Genomic DNA, 25111 nt, shown 5'->3' on the forward strand with positions numbered 1-25111 from the left:
GTTACAGGTGAAGCATAGGCACCTGAGTGATTCGTGTGTTGTAAAGGGCTCCCCGGAATCAGAACGTGGGAGATGGGGGTTATTAAGTCAGACAGAAGAAGAATTAGCACGAGTCCCTTTGGGGGACAGTGGGGGGGCTGGGCATTTGAGGTGATTTTGTGGTAAGGAGGCCGGACTTGGCTTTTGCTGCTGGCAGGAAGGCCTAGGAAGTGGTGACGCATCCCAGCTGTTTAGGAAAAACATTGATGCCTTTGGTGGGTTAAGTGACGAAAGCTCTGTGGCACAGAACCCCATCTCGGAAGGCGACTGCTGCTGTCAGCACCGGAGGATTTAGTCTCCCCCAAAATGAAAGTGTCACATGCACTTCGCCTTCAGTCTAGGGTCTGGTTCCCTAGTTAGTGATCAGCTTCATTTTTGTCGTAAGCCAAAGAGTGGCGGACAGGGACAACTTCCTTGGTAACGCTGGGGAACCCGTCGGACATTGGGAAGGAGCAAAACAGGAGCTGACGATGTAGGCTCGCCCTGAAGTCTCTAACCCCTCGTGAAAATTAGTGGGGTTGGTGCTGGAGCACAGCTGCTGTGTCAGGCCCAGAGAGCTGGAGGGGAGGAGCACTTGGGGAGCAGGATCCTCAGCCCTGCAGGAGCCTGTGTCTGGGTGGCAGGTGTGACGTGCCCCACAGGAGCCATCATCCGGGGAAATGCTCTTAAAGGGCTCTGTGTCTCGTCAGCCGTTTCCATCCCAGCTTGTCTCCGACTCTTCCCAGGGGCGCCAGAAGACCTGGGCCTCTCCCGTGCCTTGGGTCACCAGGTAGAGTTGCAAAATGAAGATGTGCGAATAGGGTTTCCCTCCTCCTGTAGAAAAAGGGCATGTTTTTGTTTTTTTAAATAAATAAATGATAACCAGAACGTGTTTATTGATCCTAACAGGCTAAGTGTTCAGGTCAAGTGAGAACCCAACTTGAACCTGAAGAGGATGAAAGGCCCAGGGTGAGGTGGGCCCCTGACCTTAGGGGAGCCCCCTCCTGGGCTCACTCTCACCGTGCACCAGGTTATCAGCCCAAATCTCTAAATATGTAAGGTCCCAGCCCCAGATTTCTTTCTTTTTTTTTTTTTAAAGATTTATTTTTATTTATTTGTACAAGCACTGGGTACAGTCAGAAGCGCGGGAGGGTGAGAGAATTCACCAGAGCCAGAGCGGGGAGCAGAGCAGGCAGAAGGACCGAAGGACACTGCTGAGGGGAGCAGCGGGCGGCAGGAGAGGTCTGCGCACCATACGGGACCCTCCTCCCGTGGCCGGGGAGCAGCCGGGGATCGAGCCGGCGCTGCAGAGGCTGCGGGCAGCTTCGCAACCCAGCGCTCAACCGCTGCGCCACCGGGGAGGCCCAGCAGCCCCAGATTTCTAAAGGTTACTGATTTTTTTTTCTACTTTCTCCTGTCCTCCGGAGTCCTGGCCTCCTCAGACACTACCACAAGGGCTTCCCGCCCTCAGGAGCAGGGGGCGCCCTCCCCAGAACCAGCAGGTGACCGCACCTGGCTGCCCACATAGGTCACAAACCCCACAGAGCAGGCCAAATGGACCCTTCTCTGACAGAATCCTCTGGAGGTAGCGAGAGCAGAGGGCCAAGAGCTAGCCACTTCTCAGTGGTCCTTCCCAGGCAGCTGGAGCCCATCCCTGGAGGGCCTGGGGAGGAGGGATCTGGAAAGGACGGAAGAAGGGTCTTCCCTCTCCGGGCACCCTTCAGCTCCGCTCTCCTTCCCTCTTCCTGACTGTGGCTGGTTGTAGTGAGTGCTCCTGTGGTGGCGTGGCTGGGCGCGGGTCTATAAATGGAAATGTTGGCCTCCCTCCCAGGATAACACCAGATAGGCCCCGGCATCGGTTATGCAATCTCTGCTTTGATGACTTCATCAGGGCGAGGGGGGCAATGAAAGTGAAAGGCACACGTTGGGGGAATAGTAGCTTGAGAGCAAATCTCTTCCCAGCAGCTTGTCTGCAGACAGCTGAGCCCCCTCCCCCCTCCCCATCTGCAAGTCAAGGAGAGAAAGGAGCCCAGGCTGGGGCGAAAGCCTAACTCCAGGTGCAGCTGACAAACCACCTGCAGGTGCTCACGTGGACAGCGCGGCCACCTGGCTGCGGGCAGAGGCCCTGCCCGGCTCTGCGGTGGGCATCTCTCAGCCCTGGGCCTGGGGTCTGCCGCGACCCTGGAGCAGACAGCACACGGAGACAGATGACAGTTCCCACACGACTCTCGTGCTCTTAGACGCTACAGGCTGGGCTGTTTTCTGTGGAGAAAAACCACAGAGCACAGGTTGTGCCACAGAGGGCAGCTGGTGCAGGTGGGTCAGAGAATTTGAGGAGCGGGTGCCCTCAGAGCCCGCCCTGACGGGGATGTTGCCATGGGGGAAGTCGGCCTGGTTGCTGAACCTGTGGCCAAACCCCGTTTGTTCCCGATCCTCCCACCTCCAGGTCTGGATGGAGAATTGCCGTTGAGGCTCCTCCTGCACGCCTCAGAACTTCAGGTGGGCTCGGGCAGAACAGCCCAGGTGCCAGACACGGCAGGGCCATCCCATTCCATGCTGGGCTGAGTATGCTTGGCTTGGCGAGGCTTCTGCGGTGGGCGGGGGAGATTCTATTATAATTTTATGGAGCTGCTGGAGGTTGGCCATCTAGGTTTCTTAACCTAAAAATTCATCAGCGGGCAAAGTGGGCTTCTTTGGGATCAAGAAATTGCAAATTAGAGAGCACAGGTTCAAGGAGAAATGCAATGTGTCCTGAAGAGTCTTCTTAGGGACAGAGAAAGAAGGGTGAGCTCACAGGTCAGGGACTAGTCGGGGGGAGTGTCCAGGGGAGGGTCACAGGTTCACGTCGGGAAAGGGCCACTCGTATCCTTCAGATCGTCTCCCTCCTGCTGCTGGCTTCTTAGACTGTCGGCTCTCAGGCTGGCCCATGTAAGATAATTCCTCTAAAATAGCCCTGACTCCATTTTAAAATGGCTCCACTTATGTCAGCTCTTCAGAGGTCTTTGACTGTTTGCTACTCTAAATCATTCGAGCTATTCAAGACCAATCTTTGCATAAAGCTGTGAGTCTTTCCATGAGGTGAGTTCTTAGAGGTGGATTGTCAGGGTATGAAGTAGTCAAGTGGGTCACCACGCCGTCCCTGGGCTCCTGTCCACCTGAACCACCCAAGACTCGGCTGTGAAGCCTCCCTGCTCCTGCCAGTCAGGTGCTCGCACCCCGGCTCCCTTGTTGGCTGCGTCCTCACAGGAGGCCCCCCACTCTGGAGAGCGGCAACCAGCTACCCAGGAAATTCGGGGATCCTCACCCCTTGCCAGAATTTTGGAGTCCCTTGAAAATAAGCAAATGACCTCCTTGGTGTCAATGGAAGAGATTTAATTTTTTAGAGCACCAGTTGTTTTTTTAATAATATGTACTGAAGTAGGGGGTTCACAATAGAGAATTTGAAAGAGTATAAAACTTTAAAAATCAATCAATTATAATCCTATCTAACAGGATTATTCTGTGACTGCGGTTTTAGAAACTGCTCCCCCCGCCTTTAACTATACATTGTAAGCTTTCTTCTATGTGATTAGTCTGAGAAGGCAGGATTTTTATTGGCTGCCTAGTATTCATGATATGGATGTACCATAATTTATTTAATCAGCTCCTATTGTTGCACACTAATGAACTTTTAACCAATTTAGTGTTGCTGTGGTGGTGGCATTCATCACAGGCTCAAGAGCACTCTCTAATTTACATCAAAGGCAAATGAAAAGCATAACTCTCAAAGTTGTGTTTCCAGTGAAAGGATCTTTGTAAGTAGGTTCAAAGCACTGATAAGCACATGTGGTATTTGTGTTGCTTTTCCCCCAAGACAGTCCTTGAAAGCCTGGCCTCGCCGTGCTGGCTTGCCGGTGTCCTGCACTGCACGCCTGTGTCCACGCTTTCTCCCCTCCTGGACGAGGCCCCACGCGCCAGCTGGGAGACGCCATCCATGACAGGCCCATCCCTCCTTCTCCTCCCCACTCATACGTGATACTGGTTTAGGGGAGAAATCATCATAGCCAATTAGTCAGTTCAGTTCAGCAAATATTTATTCTGCGCTGGCTGCTGGAGGACCTGCGAGAGCTGCAGACCCGGGATGACGCCGTCAGGGCCTCCCCCGGCCAGAAACTCATAACTTGTCAGCGTCTGGGCAGCTGGAACTTTCCAGCACCAGGAACATGAGCGTGGACAGTACATTCCTGTATGGGCGGGGGGTGGGGAGGGGGGTTGGCTGGAAGGACATCCAAAAACATTTAGAGTTATAATATTGCAATGTTGAAAGTGAACATTGCCCTTTTTTTCTTTATATGTTTAATCGGCGTTTTCAGATTTTCCCAGCGATCAGGGAGGAAATCAGCAAAAGAGATATTTTTTTAAATAGTCGCATGAATGGCTAAGCAACCTAGAAAGGAAATCACGATGAAAGTCTTGGCCTTGTTGTTTTCGGAGCTAAATGGGAACCAGACAACTCCCTGACTTTCTCGAACTTTGTGACCGAGAGGGTGTAGCAGCAACAGAATGAGAAGCTATTTAGTATTTGCTTAGGGTATGTGGTCCCCGGGCCCAGCATGGAGCCCAGTCTCCGCCTGGCCTTGGGCCTCGCGGTGGGAACCGCCCAGCTCACTCGCTGGACCCAGACCGTGGCTGGCCCGCGGAGCAGACCTCACCCTGGGCGCGAGATGCCGCCCACTCAGCGGCGAGCTTCCTAAACTGATGCGCTGCCTCAAAACTTCATCCTGTTGGGGCCACGCATGATAAAACCAACCTTTTTATCCAACCTCTTTACTAATCTGCTGAAAGAGAGGGGCGCGGAGGGGTAGCCTCTGCTGTGAATTTACTGGGAGCCAACGCGCCAGACCCACGGTGAGAAATGGTGCTGGACAAAGACTGGGTGAAAGACGCCACCGGGCTGAAGCCGAGCTTCTGCCTGACACTTGATCAGCTTCAAAGGCAACTCTAAGGTTTTATTTTGTTTCTTCCACTCACGGTTGAACAGTCTAATCAAATGGCCTTTCCTTAAATGTCAAAGTGGGGACCACAGCAGCACCCTAACTTGGGGTATCAGGCAACACACCGAAAGTGATGTATACTTTTGTGTTCTTTCAGTTTCATCCTCGATCCCAATAGAATTTCTCTCTTTGTAGTCTGTGCTCATTCCTCTCCCTCCGCACCCTTCCCCGTTTTTTATTCCAGAATCCTCTTAGGTGATCTGCTCAGTTTAGGTGCATGTAATACTCAGTGGGAAAGCAGGACCCCAGAAACACCCCCGCCACTGTGCCGTATCAGACCAGCTACCCCGCCTCTCAAGAGACTTGGGGACTTTTCATCAGCAAAATGAGTTTCCTTGTGCAGGTGAGAGCACCTAGTGGAGCGTTTTACAAACATTAGGCGGCCCAGAAGTTATCCCCTCTGGTCTTTTCCATGTTTAAAGAACCTTTCCAGCCAGAAGGGGGGCTTGCCTCAAATCACAGCTTTCCATGGGGCGGACCAGAGGACAGGAAGGCTGGTGCGTCTGGTGCTCCCTGAGCTCGGGCACCGCCAGCCTCACCCCTTCCTAGCTCAGCTGGACAACACCCGGCCACCATAGCAGAGTTGCAACTGGAGTACTCACTTTCTGGAAGAATCCTGGCCATGGGCTTCTTTCAGAATTCTTGGGTTTGCATTGCCTGAGCAATGCAATTGCTCTGAACACCTGGAGAGTTTCCGCCCCAAATGCAGGAGTTGCAGTAGACACCTCAGCCACTTAGAGCGCTGACCTGCTCTGGGGAGTGCGGGGTTTGCCGCCACACACCAGCGGAGCGCTCAGATGCTCCAGCTTGCAGGCAGTGCCTAGAAACAGGACTCGGCCCCATGGCCCTCAAACTGTCCGGCATGGCCACAGTCATGGCCTGGGGGGTTTTCAAAAATCCCTAGAGCTTCCGAAGTGCGGCCTGGGAATTTGCATTTCTAACAAGCTCCGGCTGGTGCCAATGCTGCTGACCAAAGAAGCGCACTTTGAGAACCCGGGATCTGCAGCTCTACTTCCTAGCAGCCCACACTGGGGATAGGGGAGGTTTCCACATCTTCTTAGGCATTTCCTTTCTGTACAGCGTCATTAACTTTTATCTCCAGTGTGAAGGAGTCTTTTAAGTATGACTTTCACGTGGAGGGATGGGGGAGAGCAGTCACATGGCTTCCCTGACCTGACAGTGCCAGCTCTGCCCGCCGCCTGCAGCCAGCCCAGGGAAGGGGTGGGCGGTGGGTCCTCCTCCGGCCACTGGTGCACCCCCATACCAGCAAGTGTGATGTCCGTGAAATGGTAGCTTCCACCTGTGAATAGGCTTCCTCCTTCTGAAACTTGACGCTTAAACAGAACCTTTGCAGGAGAAACCCCTGGATAGAGAGGCTGGACACACAGGAGCCTCCTGACATACAGATCTAGGCAACATCCATTCCAGCTGGAGTGCCGGGTGGTGGTTGTTTTTAATTACTTGACCCTGTTCAGTGTGTGCACAGACCTGTTTCCAGGACACCCTTGTTGCTTGGGGTATTGACCGCTTTTTTACTTTTCCCTACCGCAAGCAGCACCCCCAACCCCACCCCACGCCCCGCTCCTTCCAGGCCACCGGTTCTCACGGTTGGGGGGAAGCGAGCATGCACCCCCTCCGGCCCCCAAGCGCAGTGACCCAGTGGGGTCCTCCCCACGCGGACCACCCGGCGTTTCTTTGTTCGGTTCCCTGCGCCCACCCGGCGGCACCTCGGCCCGGCGGGGCGCACGGCCCCCCCTGACGTCCCCGAAGACCTGGAAGCGCACAGGCCGCGTGGAGAGGCCAGACTGCGCCGCAGGGGCTTCTTAGTAAAACCCTAAATTCCATTTCGGCGGCTCGAGGCCGCGCGCGAGGGCACAGCCGGCCCCGGGGCTCGCCCGGCAGCGCCGCCTCCCCGCGCGCGCGGCTTTGTGCAGCCGGAGCGGGCGCCCCGCTCGGCGCCCCCGGCCCGGGCTCGCCCCGCGCCCCCCACCCCTCCGCGGGCGGGCGCCGGGCCCCGCGCGTCCCTCCAGCCCCAGCCCTCGCCACCCCGCGCGCCCCCCCTGGAGCCGGCGACGAGGCGGTAATAAGAACCCAGGCGGCGTCGGCGGGGGGCGGGGACGCACCCCGAGATGCGCGGCCGCGGAGCGAGAGCTCATTTTGTGTAAAGAGGCCGCGAGTCACCAGGGAATTCCTGGATTGTCTGGGCTGCCGAGCGTGGTGTCCATCAGGCGCGCGGCGCCATCTGCTCGGCTCGGCGCGCGCAGTTGCCAGGCTACCTGCGGCCGCGCGACACTTGACTGCCCGGCCCGGCGCGCGGCCCCGGCCGGTGGGGGGCGGGGGGGGCCCCGAGTCCTGATTGAGCCATCTGCGCGCGGGCGCGGCGCGGGCGCACACCACCATCTGCCGGGGCCGCGGGGAACAGCAGCCGCCGCGCCCGCGTCCCCCCACGGGCACCCCAAGTCAGTCGCGCCCGCCCCCCCCCCCGCCCCCGGCATCACCGCCGCCCCCCGCAGCCTTTTGTGAGCCCCACTTTCCAAGGAAGCCGCGCGCTTCGGGGGCCGCCCGCAGCCCCGGCCCCGCGCCCCGAACACGACGCCTGTTCGTGGAAACACTGAGACAGTTTCCCCGCGCGCAGATTTATAAACAGCTGGCGGCTCCTGGGGGGTGTTTGTGCCACAGCTGTTTTTTGAAGTAGAAAACTGCCTCTTTGGGGAGGGAGGGAGGGTGTCCTTGGCACCTCCTACCTCTCTCCAGCCCTTGGAAGATGGCAGAGATCTTTTCCCTGGAGGGAGAAGATTTGTCCAAGGGCTTGGCTGGTTTTGCTCCCCCACCACACACACACACCCCCCTTTATTTCACTGGCAGGTGAGAGCGCTTGGGGAGGAGGAAGCCGGGTAGCCAGCCCCTTGGGGAAGAGCCTTGGAGGTGGAGCCTGGAGCAGGGGTGGTGGTTGTGCAGGGGGTGGAATGGGGAACCAGTAATTAAAACTAAAAATACTGCATCGTTTGGCTGCCAGCTTTACACTTCTGGTGAAGAAAGCTCGGCCGCTTTCCCGTAATTGCACACCCAGTGTGTGTCCGCCTGAGAAGCAAGAGCGGGGGCTTGAAGTCCTGAAACTGGGCAGAGACGCTGCTCATTACGCCCTCCTAGGCTGCAGGTTAAAAGCCTCTTGTAATGTGAACCTGTTAATGGCCTCCGCCGGCTCCATTTGGAAGGCAGGTGTCTGGGTGCGCTTTGCACTTGGCAGTACACTCGAATGCACCCCCGAGGCTGGGGCTGCAGGTGCCACTGCACCCTCAAATTTGGAGAAGCTTGTTGGGGAAGCCCTGAAGGTGTTATCATCACGGATCCGTGGGTGTTTCTGTGGGGCGGGGGGACTCCTTAGCAGGCGCCTTACCCAACACCTCTGTCTTCAGGTCTTCAGTGAGAAACCTGCCGCCAGGACCTGGCAGAGGGACGCGCTTGGGGAAATGGGTTTTCTGTTTTCTGTCTTCCCTTTGGCCCCAGGAAGAAGCGGCCTGAAGCGCTTACATGCACCAGCATCTTCTCACAAGCCTCTCGCTTTCTTTTTGGTAGAGAAAAGACAGGGCAGGCCACACATCACCGCTTACCCTCTGGGCACGCACCCAGCTCTGGGGCGCTCCCTTGGGACAGGAACACGGGGCCCTGGGCGCACAGGCCGGCCAGCCCACTCATCAAATCAAGCCGAAGAAAACCTTATCTTCCCGTGGGTCCCCTTTTCTTTGCAACTCTCTCTTTATCAAAACTGGAAACTGGAATCTCCTGAAACACACATAGCCGTATAGCTGTATTTCTGCTCATCGGTGAGCTGGTCCTCACTGCGAACTGCTTAAAGTGTTAAGTCAATCAGCATTTGTCTCTAACGGTGACAAGAAGCAGCTTTATCCCTTGGAGCAAGTGCTTGGGAAACAGCAAATTCAGCAGCCTCGCCCAGTGTCCGTTAACGCCCGTTCATAGGTTCTGGGAAAGCGCGGCTGTGAGTGAAGCGGTGGATGACGAAACCGGTCCTCTGACCACAGATTGAGTTCTATGTCGGCTGACATTTTTTTTTCTCATCGATGTTATCACAAAACTGTTATTCAAGGACCTGCTGGATGAAGGGGAAAGGGAAGATGCTAAAACAGCTTGAGCCTTTGTGGGCCAGTCATAAAATCCAATTTTGTGTTGCACACGGCATGCCGGCATGTTTGCATGTAAGGCCTTTTGGTAACATAAGAACTTGATAGCTCTCCCCCTGGTGACTGCCAGTAATCTCCACCTAGTAATTTAGAGAGAAAACACAGTAACTTCTGCAATGTACCTCGTACTGAAGAAACAGAACGTGAGCACTGACCAGGGCCAACGGTCTGGTCTCCAGCAGCTCTCGGGCACTCTTGCTCGTGCCCGTGTTCTAGGAAGGGCTGGGGGTGAGGGGCAAATACTGAGTTTACACCCCGGTCAGTGTTCCAGTTCTTTCATTTTCTATCCATGTGCCCCCCGCCCAGGTTCTACACTCATCAAACGCTGTTTCCCAGAGGAGGGCTGGGCTTTGGTGGGGTGGTGTTGCTTGCTTTGTTTTGTTTGGGTGGAGCCAGGGAAGAGGAGCATCGAAGACGTCCAGGGGCCGCGCAGCTGGAAGGGCTGTGTGCAAGGCCCAGTCCCACACTGGGGTCCGGGGTGTGGCCGCCCTGGCTGTGGGGAATCCAATCCTGAACTGTGTCTCTAGAAGAGACTGAGACCAAACTCAACTGTATGTCTGCAGAGGAAAGAGCCAGCGTGGTTGACTAAATCTATGTTAAAGCAGTAGCAGAGGAGAAATATTAAAATCCAGTTTGGATTAAACCACTTGTTAAATAACCCGCGTCATTCACGTTCATTTCCTGTTGATGCCACCTCATGTCGCCCCAGCAGGCCTGACTGTGTCCTTACACGTCAGCCCATTTGTGTGTGTGTCAGACACCAGCTCCTCTGTGCTCAGAGAAGTTATTTGAAACTTGAACGAATGAAAAGAAATATTTCTGCAGAAAGTTCAGACAATTCCTGCCACTACCAGGTGTGCTTGGCAGAATGAACCAGAAAGGAAATGACTGGAAACTGAATCCTTGGGCCACACCCTCCCCTTCCCAGCAACTTTTTTCCCTCGTGGGCTACACTGTCCAGTCGTTACAGACTCTCCTCCGCGCACATTCTCCAGCTAGCCACTGGGGCTGGGTATGAGAAGGTCTCCACTACTTTAAAAGTTGCCATTTTTTGACTGATTGACACAATTACAGACTCAAGACACCCGGTTTAACCCTTCCACATTTCAGTTATCCCAGACATACAAGACTCACTTCTGTGTTCAAAGATGTTGGGAGATTGTGTGTCCCACTGTCAATAACTCGCACTGGGAGGACTTTTTTTTTAATATAATCAAAGCTTTCAAATGTTGCGATTTATTAGAATTCCACCAAATAGCACATCTGTCAATTAATCACTTCCAGGAGGCTTCTAGAATGTGTGTCCTGCTAGCCAAGAATTGCATTTTGGCCAGGTAGGCAATAAGGACTAAGTTTCCAGACTTAGAGTGAGCCTGAGAACTTACTCCTGGGCTTTGGAGGAGCGAAGAAATGGGAGCTGAAAACCCACTCCTGGTCTCTCTGCCGGTCCCATCCAGAACAGGCTAACTTGGGCTCCGGCTTCCCGGCCACGCTCCATGTCTATCCCGCATGGCCTCTCAGTCCCACTGTGGTCCACCAGGTTTGTCATGAAACATGACCCGTGGCGCTCGGCACCACCGGCCCACAAGCCCAGGCCTCGGCCAGTTCCCTGTCCTGTTTCTCTTCAGATGTTCAGCAGCTGCATTCTCTTCTCTTCCTGTCCCTCCAGGAGCAGCACCCAGTGGGGCTCCCTCGGACTACGGGCCCCATGCCGTCCTCCGTGCCCCCCGGCTCAGGCGGCATGGTCTCGGGAGCGGGCCCTGCAGGCCCCAGCTTTCTGGGCAGCCAGCCGCAGGCCGCCATCATGAAGCAGATGCTCATCGACCAGCGGGCCCAGCTGATGGAGCAACAGAAGCAGCAGTTCCTACGGGAGCAAAGGCAGCAGCAGCAGCAACAGCAGCAGCAGCAGCAGCAGCAACAGCAACAACAGCAGCAGCAGCAGCAGCAGCAGCTTCTGGCGGAGCAGGTAACTCACGGTGCAGTGCACCCCTTCAGCACCCGGGGTCGGGGAGGGAGCCTTGTTCATCCGCTGCTTCAGAATATTCACAGCCTGGCATTTTCCAGGAGCACAGAAGACCCTGCAGGACTCAGACCTTTCAATGAGTTAGGCTTTTTCTTAGAATGAATGAGTTCGTTCTTAAAAGACCGACTGTAGCCATCAGCTTAAAGGCCCATTTGCCAGAGACATTTTTTCAATTCGCCCCTTTTCTTCTGGTTTCTGGAACTGGGTCTGCGAAATCAGCGTGGGGGCGGGGGTGGGGACTGGCTGACATTCTCTTAATATTTCTAGCATAAAGAAAAAGAGAAAATAATTCAGAGAATCTTGTTTCTTAGAGGGCAGTCTCAGGAGGAGGGTTGAGGAGAATTCCACAGACTTAGTCATGAACAATGGGCAGGAACAGTAGCAGGAGAGCAGGCCCCTCGAACTACCTGGAAACCTCAGTCAGGGCCACAGAGCGGTTGCCAACTTAGGGGAATCCCTACCAGCTTTTACAGCAGCCCAGGAAATCTTTAAAAGAAGACCCAACCCAGGCCTCCCCTGGTGGCACAGGCCTCCCCTGGTGGCACAGGCACAGGCCTCCCCTGGTGGCACAGGTGAGCGCCACGCTGCGAGGCTGTCCGCAGCCTCTGCAGCTCTGGTTCCATCCCAGCTGGCCGGCAAGCTACCCATATGGCACTGCAGACCTCTCCTGTCGTGCCCGCTGCTCCCTTCAGCAATGTAGTTCGTCAGTTTGCCTGTTCTGCTCCCCGCTCTGTCTCTGGTGAATCCTCTCACCCTCCCGTGCATCTGGCCTGTGCCCAGGTTCTTGTACGTATAAATAAATAACTCTAAAAAAAAAAAGAAAGAAAGAAAAAGACCCAACCCAAACAAAGCTTTATCCTGGTGTCTTCGTCCACCCGTGCCATGTAATTCCTCCAGCTTTGAAAGGAAGCCTTCCTGGGGCTGCGAGGTCTGTGCCTGATTTAGTGTTATTTCAGGAAGGCCTGAGAGCGTGCCCACAGATCCCTAGAGGATTTCTGGGGGGTCTATACAGGGCATCTCGTGCTTTCTTTATAGCAGGTGGAAGGAATAGTAGGAGACTCAAAGCCCAACAGATCTGCCTCCACAGCTATCCTTCTAGAATGTTCCTAATGGAATCAGAATTCTGGCAATGTACAAGCCTCCTCCACCACATGGTTACAAGACACAATGGGGGACGCAGGCAGGTGGAGGCCCCCACTAGCAAGGCCAGCATGACGGGGACACCAGTCATTCCCCTAAGAGAAGAATTAGACAGCGCGCACAGCTCACTCTGTGTTCGATTTTTTTGCTTTTGTTCCTGAACAGCTGTGTAATTATCTCCCTTCTTACCGAGGTCAGTCAGCCGCCTGGCAGCTCTTGTACAAACAAACCTTGTCCCTCTCACCCCGCATAAGGTGTGTGACAGGGAACCTCGCTCGTGTCTCTCGGGCTGTGATAAATGGGCTGCTGAGGGGACGAGGGCTGGGTGAAGCCTCGCCACAGCTGATCCCGGGAAACGTCAGGTGTGCCGAGACCCCGGGGGTGGCCTGTGGCACCTGTGCCGTGACCACAGGGGTGGGGGGCAGGCTGACAGGCAGCCCCCTCCATGAGGTCAGCAGGCACTGGGATGAGAAGGGAGCAGAGAGCAGGAGAAAGCTGTCTCTGACACCCCAACTAAGAAATAAAAGAACGGGGGGCCTTCAGATCCCAGAAGTGGCCACAGGATGACCCCAGAGTAGGAGGTGAGAGAATGGGGCTGCCTCAGGACCCCCACCTCAGGACACACAGAAATACAGCGCTCCTTGGAAAAGGTGGGAAAAGAGGAAGCTGCAGACATGTCCTGTAATTCCTTGGCAGTTGTACCAGGAGACGGCGAGGGGCCAGGGGAAGATCACCCGCCAGCTCAGAAAGTACCAGACCTTTGCTCTTGGCACAATTTCTAGAAAAGCCACTTACCCTCACTCTTCACCTGCCAGGTTAGGGGTCACCACTTCCCAGCCGTCGCTGCTGTAAGGGTCACACGGGACCCAGGGCTGCAGGAACTGCACAGGTGTATGGGCCTGTCCTCCCACCTGCCCAACGTGACCCGAGAGATGACACTGCATGTCCCCTCACTGGTGCCCGGGGACAGGCCCTCGGGGGAGGGGGGGGCAGAGGGAGACTGTCCACGGTCTGTCCAGGGAAGGACTGTCCTCTCAACACCCTGCCAAGCTCCTTGGTCTTTGCAGCAGCTTCGAAAGCCTTCAATTTTGAAAAAAGCAAATTGGAAACACGGGTTCCTAGAAGGACATGGGCGGGGAAACAGGGGGATGTGGGCGCTGCAGACCCTTTAAAATGATTGGGAACTTTAAGATGATGCCGTGTGGCCGGGGAAATCGGAGCAGAGCAGGTTGAAAGGGGATCAACCTCAAAGACCAGCGCCTCTCCTCCATCCCCAGAGGTGCCTGAATTTCACACCTGCAGGAAACATCAGAGATCTCAAGGTCCCTTTACTTTATAGATGAGGAAACTGAGGCCGCAGACAGTAGGTGATTTATGGGAGGACACAGAGCTAGGCAGAAACCCCCAGGACTGCTGGGGCCCGGCCCTAGCGGGCCATCCGAGCTTATCCCCAGTTGTTGGTGGGACAGTTCAGTTCCGACATAACATGGGGAGTTTAGAAGCCTTTAAATCCTCAGCTTCCTGTCAGTCACGCCCATCTATGGCCGCCTAAACATTTAGCTTCTGGTCTCCCCATTGTCTGCACAATTAATTAATTTCAACAGTTTGTGCAAAACGCACTGGTGGGCACCGCAGGATGGGGCCAACGGCCGAGGCTGCTCTTTTATCTGGTTGCCAGAGGCTGGCTGGCCTGGTGGAGAAATAGGGAAAAAAGAAAGAAAATTATAGAGCGGCTTGGGGGAAAAAAGAGAGACAGAAAATAGAAATAAACACTTGTGTGACGAAGTGGTCAATGTGTGTTATTTTTATAATGAACACTCCGCAGAGCAGGGCCGCGGGGTGAGGTCTCCGCAGCCCTTGGGAGGCGCGTCATGAATATTCAGCAGCTGCCTGAGGAGGCTGAGGACAGGCCAAGGTCACACCACCCCTTTGCTGCAGTTGGGCAGCTTCATGGCTCTCGGGGCTGAGGGGCTCCGGGGATGTCTGCTCCAGAGCTGTGCGCGGGGTCCCTGGACTGTGTTCATTTTACGAAAACCCGCCAGCTTTCTGTGCACGGCCCGGAGGCACTTGTTCCTTAGTACACACTTTCATTTTGTATAACGCTGCTCCCAGCCTGGCCGCCTGCCGCCCCTCACCTCTGCCCTCCACCTCTGTCTTTCCAGCAGCTGCAGCAGCCTCACCTGCCCCGGCAGCACCTGCAGCCGCAGCGGAACCCCTACCCGGTGCAGCAGGTCAACCAGTTCCAAGGTAAGGCCCGGGCACCTCGTCCGCCTTCTGCCCCGCAGCTGGGCACGGACACGGGTGTGCAGCCAGTGACGTGCCCTCACACGCTGTGTACGTGTGTGTGTGTGTGAGTGCGCACTCGTGTGTGCCTTAAATATTCAGAATATTTAAGAACAAGAGTATCAGCTAATCAGAACACGTGCTGGAGGCCCCCTGCCATGCTGGGTGGTCCCTCCTTGGTCGCCGGGCCCCAGGGTGCGGTTGGGGTCCTGGTGGGCCAGGAAGGAGTGGGCCTGAGCCCGGGGCGGTTGTTCTTTACCAGATTACACGAGCATGTCAGTAGTGAACCACCAGGAAGGACACCCTGGTCACCGCAGCTTTAGGTCACCCGGGTGACGCAGCGAGGACAATCCTGCCCCGCACCTTACTTGCCAGTCCCCGCCGGTCAGCTGGTCAGAGCCAGCACTTCCAGCCGCCAGCGCTGGGCGGAAGAATCTGGGTGGATGTGAGCACAAACAGGGCCTGGAGTGTGACTGGAGTGTCTCCATCCCGCCGCCAGAGGAGAAAATCCCAAACCATGACCCCTGGGGGGCCCCTGGCGCACCGCACGCCCAGCGTTGTCTGCCTTTGAGAGTAGAAGCTCCACCGAGTATCATACCCTCCTGTCTGCACCAGAGAGAGCCCTTGAGGCTCTTGTCGGGGGTGAGCCTGAGGGGACCCTTCCATCTCATCCAGGCGAGTTTTCAGGGATTTACAGGCATCACCTAGCACTGGAAATCCTACCTCCGCCATCCTTGTCATCTGTGCACCCCAACTTCTCAAGGGTAAAGAATCTGCCTGAAGCAATGAAGCGCCTTGTAAAAAATATGCGTGATATATAAGCACATCAGGCTCCGAGTGTCCTGTCACTAGCCTTGCCCTCCTTCGTGGGCTTTGGGTGAAAAATTCATGATCTGAAAAACCCTGTTTTTCAGTCTCTGGGTTGCAACGCGCAAGGAGGTGGTGAAGACAGCTGAGTGGACCACAGCCAACACTTTTTAAATGAAATACAGTAGAAACGACCAGGGAGGTGAAAACGAGGACTTTGGTTCCTGCTATGAGCCGCCATGCTCATGGGCCAGCTCACGCTCCGAGAGCCGTGTCTGGGGGGCCTGAGGCTGTGGGTGTTCGCTGCCAGCTCCCCTGAGGCTTGCCCGAAACAAAACTAGGCTCCAGTTGGAGCCACTTCCTTCCACCCTGGGGCTTTGAACTTGACCCAGGGATGGGGCAAAAGGAGTCAAGCCGTTCGCAGGCATCTGTGGCTAAATTAGGCAGCGTCCTTTGAAGACTTGCCTTTCTCACTGTCAGTGGTTGGAAGTAGTTTTTGTTACAGACCCAGTTTTGTTACAGACCTGCAGTCTCAGACCTTAACCTGTATCAGGGTCACCCACAGAACTTGCTAAGACACAGCCCGATTCCCAACCCACCCCAGAGTTTCTGAGCCAAGAATTTCCATTTCTACTAAGTTCGCCGGAGTTCCTGAGTCTAGAGGTGGGGGAGGGCCACACTTTGAGAACAGGTGCTTTACATTATGAACAAATTAAAAACATCAAATCTGATCAACCTGGCAGAGTGTCCCTGGGGTTTTCTAGATTCATCGCATTTATTTTATTTTTAGAATAAAGGGACCCACCAAAATTTAATAATTCTTCTATATTATGAGTTACTTTGAATACTTTGGGTCCAATTTAAAAATTCTACTCTAGACCATTTCTAAAAACCCAAATCTTGGGTAATCAAACTGAAAATGTAGCTGCTCTTAAACTAAACCACCAGCAACATTATAGGGTCCTCGAACTGGTTAATAAATTTTTTACAATTTTCAGTGTTTTCCTAACACCCTAATATCACAGCCCCATGTTTCCTAACAGCCCCATATATGAACAAGGAGCAGATGCTTTGCTGCAGAGAATAGCCAGTGGACAGGTAGGAAATGTCCTCCTAGGAGAGAAGTTCTGTTAGAATAACTTACACAAGAACCTGTGGTGGTCTCACCCTCACGCACTTCCAAGGCTTAAAGGACCCTCTTTCTTGCGTTCTGAACCTCTGGGCAATGTTCCAAGCCTCTGGGGATGCTTACTTTTCATCAACACAGGCTCTTGTGAGTAAAAGTAGAACATGGACCCTTCCAAGAAATAAATTGCATATTATCAATAACCTCTATTTGAATATAGATTGACTGTGGTGTTGTGATATTAACCAGCAAACAAGAAAATTAATTTGACTGTAGCATCTCACCATAGTATGTTTTAGACAAAAAGAAAAAAAGGAAGACTGTTTTAACATTGGAATTTTTTTTCTTGTGTATATTTTAAGTTATTGAAGGCAAAAAAATTATGAAAGGCTTTTGTGTGTCTCATAGTTTGAAAATAATGATTTTTAAGTGCCCTTCCCCCCATCAGAATTACACCCCCATCAGTCGTTTACACTAAGTAAAAATAAAGGTTGATGGAATAATGTTTCAGTATCTCTAAAAAGCTTCACAGTAGTTCTGTTCTTTAAAAAAAGGAACCTATTTCTCATTCACAGAATTCCTCCAGACAATACCAGCCCCTCAACTTACCCCATACAAACCTACAACAAAAATGCCCCAAATAGGAACGGCTCTCATCTGTTTCCTGCAGCCCAGTCTGTATAATTTGGGTCTCGCTAATCAGTCGCTGAGTCAGCAATATTTTCCCTTCAGTTTTTTAATAATTCAATAACCCACTTTACCACCATTGATCAGATTGGCCACGTGATTGATACAAATTTAGCTTGTTAAGATCACAGAACTTCATACGAAGCTTACAAGCTGCAGTATATATGACCATTCAGTGTTTGATCAGGAACTTTTAATTTTTAAGAATCACTTCAATATAATTAAGCTTAAATCAACCAAAAAACCCAAAACAACTCTGGAAATCCCTGCGTCATCATTCCAGTTTCCCCATAGCGCCATTTTGTTTTTCCACGCAGCTTAATACTGACCTCAAGCCATAAAAATAATAATGAGAATTCCTATAATTTTCTTTCTTAAAGAAAATATGGAGATGCATTTGCTGTCCAGAAATCAATAACCCCATCAGGGAAACACAAACAGACTTCACTTACCTGCCAGGTGCCAAGTTGAGCAAACTCCCTCAGCGTCATCTGGTTTCTCAGCCGGTCACACGTGGGATCAAATTTGCTTACAATCGGGACTGGCTCCCAAGCTGCAGCTTTTCTAAACATCCATGGAGAAGCTATTTTTTCTTTTTCTCACAGCCTTAATCATCAGCAAGGATATAGAAAAATCCATGCGTGTGCAACCCCCGGCCCTTACAGCATTGACTGGGGTGCTGAGAGTGGCATTTCTCTTCTCCTGGCTGATCAGGAAATTTCCCGGGAATGTGTAAAGAAGGACTCAGTCTCCTGCCTATTTAGAGTTGAGCAGAACACTCTTAAACAGTAAAACCATGGTAGCAAACCCCCAAAAGCAGGCGTCGTTTGGAAGGAGTGGACTTCACTGGAGACATGCATGAAGTTCACTGCCAAGTAGCAAGTAGCAGGATGATTTCTTTTTCGAGCTCAGGAAACCGGCCAGGCTACCCTGACATGTTATGATGCAGACAATCTGGAGCATGTGGAAGTCTGCAGAGTGGATCCAAAAAATATCCCATCTGTCGAAAGAACTTCTTAGCAGAAGCAATGGCCTTTAACCTCTCCAATCCTACTCAAGTCTTAAGGGAAATTAGTCTAATGGTCTTTATTGACAGTATTCTCCACTGAACCGTGTTCCACTTCACAAATAGAATATGCAAAGTGATCAACCGTTTTGCCTTAATTTGGCCCAGGAGGTGAATTCCCTCTCACCTCTAAGGAAATTGCTGTCTTATTGGCTGAGGATGGCAGCATATCAAAAAGAGTGAGAAACAATTTGCCTCTGAAATGCGAATAAAAATAAAATCAGGGTGTAGAGCAAGTGGGAGAATCCAACCACAGCAGTGAGTGCACAGTGTATCCTAACTTTGTGCATGTCCATTTATAGGTAAACGATGGTCAGCAGTGGCCAATCTTTAGATGGTGGAATTCCAGCGATTCTAATTTCCATCTTCATGCATTGCGGTATTTTTCAGTTTTCACAATCAGCTTATGTTATAAACAGAAAAAAAAAATCGCTTTTATGCAGACTTTATTTTTTGAGTAGTTTCTGTCGTATAAAAGAATCCAGCCCCTTGCTGAGGCGCATGCTTGTCGAGACAGTGACGCTGCCTGTGCTTTGCTCCCCGCAGGTTCTCCCCAGGACATTGCGGCCGTGAGAAGCCAAGCAGCCCTTCAGAACATGAGGAATTCGCGGTTGATGGCCCAGAACGCAGGCATGATGGGAATGGGCCCCTCCCAGAACCCAGGGACAGTGGCCACGGCAGCTGCCCCGTCGGAGATGGGCCTGGCCCCTTACAGCTCCACCCCTACCAGCCAGCCAGGAGTGTACAGTATGAGCACAGGCATGACCCAAATGCTGCAGCACCCAAACCAAAGCGGCCTGAGCATGGCACACAACCCCGCCCCGGGGCCGAGGCCGCCCGCCTCTGGGCAGGGGGTCGGGATGGTCAGTGGTTTTGGGCAGAGCATGCTGGTGAACTCGGCCATCCCCCAGCAGCACCAGCAGATGAAAGGGCCAGTGGGCCAGGCCTTGCCAAGACCCCAGGGCCCACCGAGGCTGCAGAACCTCATGGGAGCGGTGCAGCAGGGCGCACAGAGCTGGCCGCAGAGGGGCCTGCAGGGGCTGCCCGGGAGGACTAGTGGAGAGCTGGGGGCATTCAACAATGGTGCCAGCTACCCACTTGCGGCTGGCCAGCCACGGCTGAGCAAGCAGCACTTCCCGCAGGGCCTGAGCCAGGTGGTGGACGCTAACACGGGCGCAGTGAGAACCCTCAATCCAGCCGCCATGGGCCGGCAGATGATGCCCCCGCTCCCGGGGCAGCCAGGCGCTGGCCAGGCCCGGCCCATGGTCATGTCTGGCCTGAGCCAGGGCGTCCCCGGCATGCCAGCGTTCAGCCAGGCCCCAGCACAGCAGCAGATGCCCGGCGGCAGCTTTGCCACGAACAGCCAGAGCCAAGGCTACGAACGGAATCCGCCCCCGGATTTGTCCTACGGCTACAGCGGCGAAGCCGCCGGGGCTGCCTTCCCAGGGCTCCCGGACAGCACCGACCTGGTGGACTCCATCATCAAAGGGGGGCAGGGCGACGAGTGGATGCAGGAGCTGGACGAATTGTTTGGAAACCCCTAGTCACGGGGAACCCCCAGAGCCACGATTCCGGTGGTCAAAGCTTAAACCACAAAAAGAAACAGGATGTCACCCATCCTTGTTTTTTTGTTTTTTTGACCCACGTAAACTGAGCAAAACTACAGCTGGCTGACAGGGGAAGACAGGCGCCGATCCACCGCCCTGTGGGCCTCCTTCCACCTGATTCTCACACCGCCACCGTCCAGACGCCATGCAGACCCTGCTGCCAGAGAGGGGGCCGCCCCAGGGCAGGTGGGGCACCGAGCGAAGCCCCTCTGCCAGGCGCGCCCTGGGGCCACCCGGCCCAGCGTGAGCTGCTCCGGCCAGGGGACTGCTGTGCAGCCGGGACCGGCAGCCCCTCCTGGCCCAGGGCCGGAGACCGCAGGTTTGGAGACATAAGAGACAGAGCCCCGGACCCCCAGAGCCGCGCCGTGGCTGCTGGCGGGTAGCGGGCCAGCGCACTGTGGGTCCGCGAGGCGCTCGGCTGGGGCAGGAGCCGCGTCGGGCTGCGAGGCCGCTGCGCTGTTTGAAGGGTCGACACGAAGAGCAGGACATGTCACGGGGACACAGCAAAGGCTCCTTGAGGCCCATCTGCTGCCGTGCAACGACCCTTCACGAGGAGAACCAAGAAGGCTTGGAGAAGGGTCCGTCCAGCAGTCCGGGAGGCCCTGCAAGAGGGACCACAGCGGCCCTCACTCGGGATGGGGCTGGAGCCCCCGGGGCCGGGACTCTGCTGCACACGTGGCCGTGGCATCCAGAACTGAGGCCGCGGGGCCGAGTTCCCGGCCAGGTGTGCCAGCCTGGCTGCCCCTCCCTTCCCCTCCAGCCCCGCGGTCCGCACTTTCCTCACAGACTATCCAAGAAGAGATGAAGCCTTTGTCTTTAGGGAGCCTGGGCAGGGCCAGAATAAATGCAAGAAGAACTTAGACAAGCGGGAGACGCAAAGGCAGCGCTGGGTTGTCTTTCAGGGTCGGGCAAAGCTGAGTGAATCGCACCCACCTGGAGCTCGGCAGGCGGCTCTGGTGCGCGTGGAGGATTAACACGGAGCCGCCCGGGGTCCTGCTGGGGTCTCAGGCTCTGGATCTCCTTGGACAACCCAAAATCAGCCTCACCCTTCCATGGAGAGACAAATCTAAAGCCCGGAGAAAGGGGAGGAACTGACCAGTCAGTCGCTTCACCTACACATTTTGACGATGAACAGGAGGCAGACACGGAGGGGCCAAGCAGTCCGCTGCAGAGCTTCAAGGACAGCTGTTCTCTCTGGAACTCACTCAAATCCACCTAAAGCGAAATCCGTCGGCTGGGACCAACCTCCGTGCCCTGATCCCATAATCAGCGAGGCCGTCTCGTCCTGGCCTCCTGTCCCGTCCCGTCCCGTGGGAAGTCGACTGTCCTGAGCGGAGTCACTTCCTCTCCCTGCCCCTCCCGTCACACGACCCACCACGCCAGAGCCCGGCCTCGACGCCGGCCTGGCCTCCTCTCTGGGAAAGTCCCAAGAAGGGGTGTTGGGATGGAAAGGGGGGGTCGAGGGAGGGGGCCGGGGACAGGCAGACACTGCCTTGACCTGCCCGCCATGTCCCAAGGTTATAGGTCTCCTGAGCGAGGGCAGAGGAGGCCAGGCAGGTGCAGCAGGCAGCGGCGCGGCTGCCGCTGGGAAGAGCTGTTGGCAGGTGACTCCCTGCGGGGGGCGCTGCCACCAGGGGAGCAGAAGAAAACCAAAAAAGAAAAGTGAAGACACAGACTACGTCATTACCTTTTTCTGAAAGGTGCAGGAAATAAAGATAAAAGCAATGATGAGAAACTGGAGGTGGCCGATGGAGCGGGAGGGGGCTCCGCTATCTTTTAAAAGCTTCCTCCAAGTGCTTCATACTGGGACCAACTCTAGGAAGAAGTAGATTTTAATGAGGTTGTTTTTGTTTTGGTTTTGTTTTTTCTATGGTGCTGATGTATATGTAATGTCGAAAAAAAAGTTATTTGTAAATAAGTTTTTACAATACTGCAGATATCACTGGGTCTACTATCTGTAAAAAATATACATATAAATATATATATACTGTTTGTTTAAAAATAGAGTATTTTTATTTCCTTCCTTAACTCATCATCACAGCAGTGGTATTGCACTTCAGGAGACATCTAATTACTAATTTGTACTGTATGACCGACGGCAACTTGCTCCATTTTATTCAGATTTTCTAGTTTTCTGTTTTTATTTTGTACATTGAGCATTGCTTATTTCCTTTTAAGAAATGTACAGAATTCTGAAATGTAGAGATGAAGTGATGTTGACATACCACTTTTAAAGAAAAAAAAACAATAAAAGATCCTTATCTGAAGCTATCCAAAGTAGAGTTCATTTGAGGGTTATCGCTGGTTCTCCAGCCTTAATTACGCAGACATCTCATGCCCGGGTTTTCATTGATTAACTGCAGTTCTTGTCGCAACATTTTGATATCATTATTTAAATGTTTATCTAACAGTCGCGATCCCTCAGCCATCCCCAGCCTTTTGAATTCAGCCTCACAACGAAAGCTTCCCAGGCCTGCGGTCAGAAGGACGTGGCGGTGGGAAGAGGAGCGTCGGCATGAAAGGGACACGCTGAGGTCCTCTTGCAGCTTCAGGACCGTAACGATCCAACTCCCAACTGGTGCGTTCAGAGGACTTGGAAAACTGATACACAATCTTGTATTCAAAAAAGAAAAACCCGGGACTGTATGGGGGGCAGTGATGCGGCCGTCTCCCACCCCACAGTGGACACTGTCCTTGCACAACCCCTGTGCCCGCTCCCCCAGCCCAGGCGCGCGGCTTTGAGGGGAGCAGGCAGGCCTGGCTCCGCACCGCCGAAAGTGTGAGATGTTGAAGGTCCCCAGGTTGACCTTAGCCGGGAGCGGGAAAGCCCAGAACGCTCACCCCAGGGTGGGGTGCCCGGCCCTCCGCAGGGTCCTGAGAGGCTGGGGCTTGGCCAGAAGTTGCCCCTTGCTGGGCTTCTTGCCTTCTCCCTCCTGGGGGCTCCTCTCCTGTCTCCCCGCTCCCCGGGGCCCTTTGCTCAGGAATCCTGCGCCGAGGCCGAGCCCTCCCCTGCCGGAGCGCTGGCCCTGGACTCCCACCAAGAAGAGTTAGAAGCGTCAGGAAGCAGCACATTTCCAAACTGGGTTGAGCAGATATAGGGGCCATGAAAGCATGAAAAAGTCATCAATGACAGACCTAAAACAAGGGGGAACTGTAACGCATACAGCCTGAGGGAAGCACGCATGGACTGAGGAAGAGGAGGCCCCCAATTCACATAGGCTGTGATTCTGACACCCCACAAACCACCCAGAGAGAGCCCCAGGCAGGGCCGAGACTCCGGGATGCGCAGGCAGGAGCAGAACCACTTGGGCAGGAAGGGGTGGGGGGGAGGCCGCAGAGGGAAAGGAGCCGCCTCCCGGGATAATGGAAACCACGAGCCTGCGCTCCCCAGGAAGACTCGGCCCAGGTGGCGGGGTGCCGGGCCCTCTGGAGGAGCTGCCCAGCCTGTGGCGTTCTCCCGCGGAAGATGCTTCTGGAGAAGACGGGTGGAGAACGGTGGCTCCGTAGCTGTCATTAGCAGCGTGTCTCCACCACACCCGCCACGTCCAGCCCCAGGAGGCCTGTCTGTTTCCAGTCCTTGCCTGTTTTCTCTCTCGCTTTCCCTTTCAGTTCTCGTCTCTATTCTCCTTTTTGTTGTTAAGTTCTAAAGTCCGCTCCCTCGCTGGTGTCATGCGGACCAGCCTCCCGACTCCTGGCTCGCGTCAAGCAACAGGTGGAGGCAGCGACCACATGCCTGGGCCCAAGCCCCGACCCCCAGGACTGCTGGGGGCAGGCGAATGCCGGGCTCTGGTCGTACCTGGACCCCAAGTCAGTGCCCAACCCAGACAGCTACCAAGACCCCGGTTCTAGGTTTGCACTTCCTTCAGGGTTTGAAGCTTTACGCCATGAAAAGTTTCAAATAACCAGAAAAGGCGGAGGAGGCAGCGTGTCTACAGGACAGCCCCCCCGGCCAGGTCTCAGCTCCGCTGAGACTTGGCCTCCCTCCTTCACACACGTCTTTTGTGCATCTCCAGCCTCCTCTCAACTCACAACCCCAAGATCCAGGCTGCCCCTCCCTGACCACAGTATCGTTACAGCACCCGACACGGTTAATGTGAGGCCCCCAACACGGTCACCTTTGCCCTGTGTTCAAATCACCCCAAGTGACTGCCACCCTGTTTATTTCTAGCCAGGGCTGGATTGACCCCCCCACACACACATCGCCATTGGGTATTTAGGGTTCTTAAGACACTGAAAAGTTCTCCTCTGCCCCTTTTTTCATGACATTGACTTTTTGAGGCAATGAATCCAATTGCCAAAAATAAAATCAATTTACTAATACAGATCAGAGCATCCGGCAAAGTGCAAACGCGGTCTCTCTGGCCAGCTGGTTTGCTCCCTGGAGCCATGTCAGGGAACGGAAATAAGCAAGCGGCACCTCGGGCCAACAGTCCACACCAAGGCAGCAGCTCCTGTGATGCGGATGGTTCAAAGCACAAAGCTGCTGACGGCGTACATTGTTCAAACTCTGTGTATTTATCATTACGTCTTTAAACAATTCCAATTTAGAAGCAAACTAGACACTGTTTGAAAATCCTCAAATGTAAGATTTGGAAAGTTGGGCTTTGTTGCCACTTTCCTAGGATCTGATTATCTGGCCGTGCCTTGGGATCGAAGCTGTGTGTTGTTGCAATGTAGGAAACACAACGTCACCACCCGAGTCACCCCAACTCTTTGGAATAGTAAAAAGTGAAAAGACCAGAGGATCACGGCACTGATGAGTATTAGCCCCACTTTACCCAAGAGAAAACTGAGGCAGAGGTCTGGGGAGTATCGGAAGAGGTCAGCCCCCCAGGCTCTGGACCCCGCCCTCTGTGCCTCTCCACCTCTGCTGATGAGGTGCCTGGTCCAGAGTCAAACTCCCGGCGAGGAGGGAATTGGACTCGCATCTAAACACCCCATTCCCAGATCAACGTGCGCTCAGTGTGCCCTGGGACTGGAAGCGCTGCTGTTTGGGGTGTAGGCGCAGGTCCCCCCTACTCTTCTGGAAGCATGAGTACTTACTGGCCTTTATTTCTCTTTTTATTATTCACAGCTTTTGTAATGCCCTGTGTACACACACACACACACACACACACACACA

At 54.2% G+C, this 25111-nt stretch overlaps 1 protein-coding gene across 1 annotated transcript in view; it reads left to right on the top strand.

Moving 5' to 3' along the window:
- The window catches only part of MAML3 (mastermind like transcriptional coactivator 3), a gene marked incomplete at both ends in the record, with an annotated part of 330636 nt that extends 310710 nt beyond the window's left edge, over positions 1–19926 (top strand). Inside the window, 3 exons of the mRNA XM_084245235.1 lie at positions 10920–11216; positions 14576–14660; positions 18929–19926. Coding sequence (XP_084101361.1) covers positions 10920–11216; positions 14576–14660; positions 18929–19926 — 1380 coding nt within the window. The remainder of the gene's footprint in view (positions 1–10919; positions 11217–14575; positions 14661–18928) is intronic.
- Positions 19927–25111: the final 5185 nt, after the last annotated feature.

This window comes from Talpa europaea, assembly GCF_964194135.1.
Source record: "Talpa europaea genome assembly, chromosome: 10".
Classification (NCBI taxonomy): domain Eukaryota; kingdom Metazoa; phylum Chordata; class Mammalia; order Eulipotyphla; family Talpidae; genus Talpa; species Talpa europaea.